This window comes from Anarrhichthys ocellatus, unplaced genomic scaffold (assembly GCF_004355925.1).
Source record: "Anarrhichthys ocellatus isolate YVR2014 unplaced genomic scaffold, GSC_Weel_1.0 scaffold5091, whole genome shotgun sequence".
Classification (NCBI taxonomy): Eukaryota; Metazoa; Chordata; class Actinopteri; order Perciformes; family Anarhichadidae; genus Anarrhichthys; species Anarrhichthys ocellatus.
In genome coordinates, this window is record NW_022285065.1 from 1 (window position 1) to 2,347 (window position 2,347).

Here is a 2,347-nt window from a genome sequence, read left to right on the forward strand (position 1 = left end):
GTAAATAAAGTTTAACGATAAACTTTATTTACTCTGTGATGGTTAACGATAAACTTTATTTACTCTGATGGTTAACGATAAACTGTGAGGGGGGTCAGCACTGATCCACTACGGTCCGTTACACCACTAGTGTTTGTGTGCTCCCAGTCTTATACCATTCGTGACTGATGAGACCGCTCGGCGTAAACGTATCAAAAGACGTGTTTTAAAATGAGAACGTGGTATTGTGGCTGTAACCTCACGAGAGTCACGTAAAGATGTCGACCTTTAACCTTTTGATCTTGTCCTCAGCACACCGACATGCCGGAGGAGATGAGGGTGGAGACCATGGAGCTCTGTGTGACGGCCTGTGAGAAGTTTGCCACCAACAACGAAGTAAGAAGATGAAGTGTTCGATCTTTTAAATCTCACTCTGAACACGTTTTGTTTGATAAAGAGTCTAACATGTAACCCGTGTTCCCCAGAGTGCAGCGAAGATGATCAAAGAGTCCATGGACAAGAAGTTCGGCAGCTCGTGGCACGTGGTGATCGGAGAAGGCTTCGGCTTCGAGGTGACGCACGAGGTGAAGAACCTGCTCTACATGTTCTTCGGAGGGAGTCTGGCCGTGTGTGTGTGGAAGTGTTCGTAGCCCCGGAGGCCCCGCCTCCTCTGGACGAGGTCACTGCGCTGGGAACGAAAACACCGGCTGGCAGCCTGTCGCCGGTCTGTGTGACGCCGGCTGCTGTGGCAGAAAATAAAAACCCTCTTTTGGAGATCTCTCTCTTTCCGTCCGTCTCTGAAGCTGTAACCACGGATCTGAACATTTGTGAGCGTGCATGTGAAACAACACAGCCACAGTCCTCAATCCTCCTCTTCAGGGAGTGTGTGTGTGTGTGTGTGTGTGTGTGTGTGTGTGTGTGTGTGTGTGCTGGACACGCACTGTTTTATGTTTGCTTTTTTTAAACATCATTTCATCGTCTCCTCTCTTTCTCTCTCCGGCTGCAACTCGTCTTTCAATAAGATTTGTAATATTTTTTATCTGTACATATTTTGATGCAACTTGAAGAACCCGACCGGCCTTCAGTCTGTGAAGGTGTTAACAATGTTTTCATGTTGAGGCCAGTTTTAATGATCCAATGGACCGCTCGGTGTGAATTAACCTGATTGTACAATAAACTGAAATGTGCTGAAGTAAGAACTGAAACTGTCGACTTTGTTCTTCTTCACATTAACTGAACAGTTACTTTCATTACATTCCGGTCTCTGCTGGAGGATCTGTGTCTGTCCACAGTGGACCGGTCTCTTTCATGGTGAAACCCAGTGATCCCTCACGTGTTCCTGGTTCAACCCGCCGGTGTTCAGAGGTTATTACAGCGAGGTCAGAGGTTACTTATCAAACAACACATTTTCATTGGATATTTGATTAAAGGTAATATGTGACCTTTCTACGTTAAATTGTCTAAACACAACTAGACCGACATGCAGAAAAACAAAGAGAATCAAAACGACTTAAACCAGACTGATTAATAATAATGTTAAATGTGTTCCCATATATTGCACATGTAAAGTCTGCAGCAGGACGTCTCTGTCCTCAGCGGTGGAGATGTGAACTCTCACCATCGTTTCAGTCTCTGAGACTAAAAATACAAACGGAAGCTGATTTTCCCGCCAAACAAACTCTTTTGTTCTCGTCTGCACTGAAGTAATTGGAGCGTCTTTCTTAACGCGTAACGTCTCCGTGGGGTTTTATCTGTCGGTTCAACCGGAAAGTTTCCCCGACGATAAAAAACAACAACAACAGCAGCCCTCTCTGTGCTGAGAGGTTCATGAACACACCACAGAGATATTATCTCAAATCTAGATTTAGAATCTTAAACAGAATAAAAGTGCACACGGAGGAATAAACACGGCAGCTCTCAAGAGGTAGACAGAGGAGACGAAAGAAATACCTGACAAGGGTTCATGCGTCTGAAACATGTATCATTTTATTCTGAGGGTCTGCTTCAAGATACCGGTCGACGCTCTGACTTGTCTTCTTCTTCTTCTTCTTCTTCTTCATTGTCTTCTTCTTCTTCTTCTTCTTCTTCTTCTTCATTGTCTTCTTCTTCTTCTTCTTCTTCTTCATCATCTTCTTCTTCTTCGTCTTCCTCTTCCTCACTTGTGTCGTTAACCGTAGAATCGAGCGGTTCTATACGAGAGAACAACTGAAGAGTTTTTAATTTCACCTCCTTGATTAACAAATTCATTTTACAGATACGTCTTCTGATTATCACCATCGACATCGTGTCAAGTCGACTATAGAACAAAGTATGTTGTCAACGAATCAGCGTTTCGTTAACGAAATACCAACCCCCCCCCCCCCCCCAC

General features: G+C 44.3%; 1 protein-coding gene across 1 annotated transcript; it reads left to right on the forward strand.

Moving 5' to 3' along the window:
* The first annotated feature begins 48 nt into the window (after positions 1-48).
* Positions 49-1,175, forward strand: LOC116379749 (dynein light chain 4, axonemal). Its single transcript, XM_031841716.1, has 2 exons — positions 49-375; positions 465-1,175. The coding sequence occupies exons 1-2, from the start codon at positions 301-303 to the stop codon at positions 627-629; spliced, it is 240 nt and encodes a 79-aa protein (XP_031697576.1). The 5' UTR covers positions 49-300; the 3' UTR covers positions 630-1,175.
* Positions 1,176-2,347: the final 1,172 nt, after the last annotated feature.

What these genes read in the sequence shown, in the direction of transcription:
- LOC116379749 (XM_031841716.1), top strand. Translation starts at nt 301, where the DNA reads ATGCCGGAGGAGATGAGGGTGGAGACCATGGAGCTCTGTGTGACGGCC. An exon ending in AGTTTGCCACCAACAACGAA is followed by an intron (nt 376 to 464) that starts GTAAGAAGATGA and finishes CGTGTTCCCCAG; the next exon opens with AGTGCAGCGAAGATGATCAA.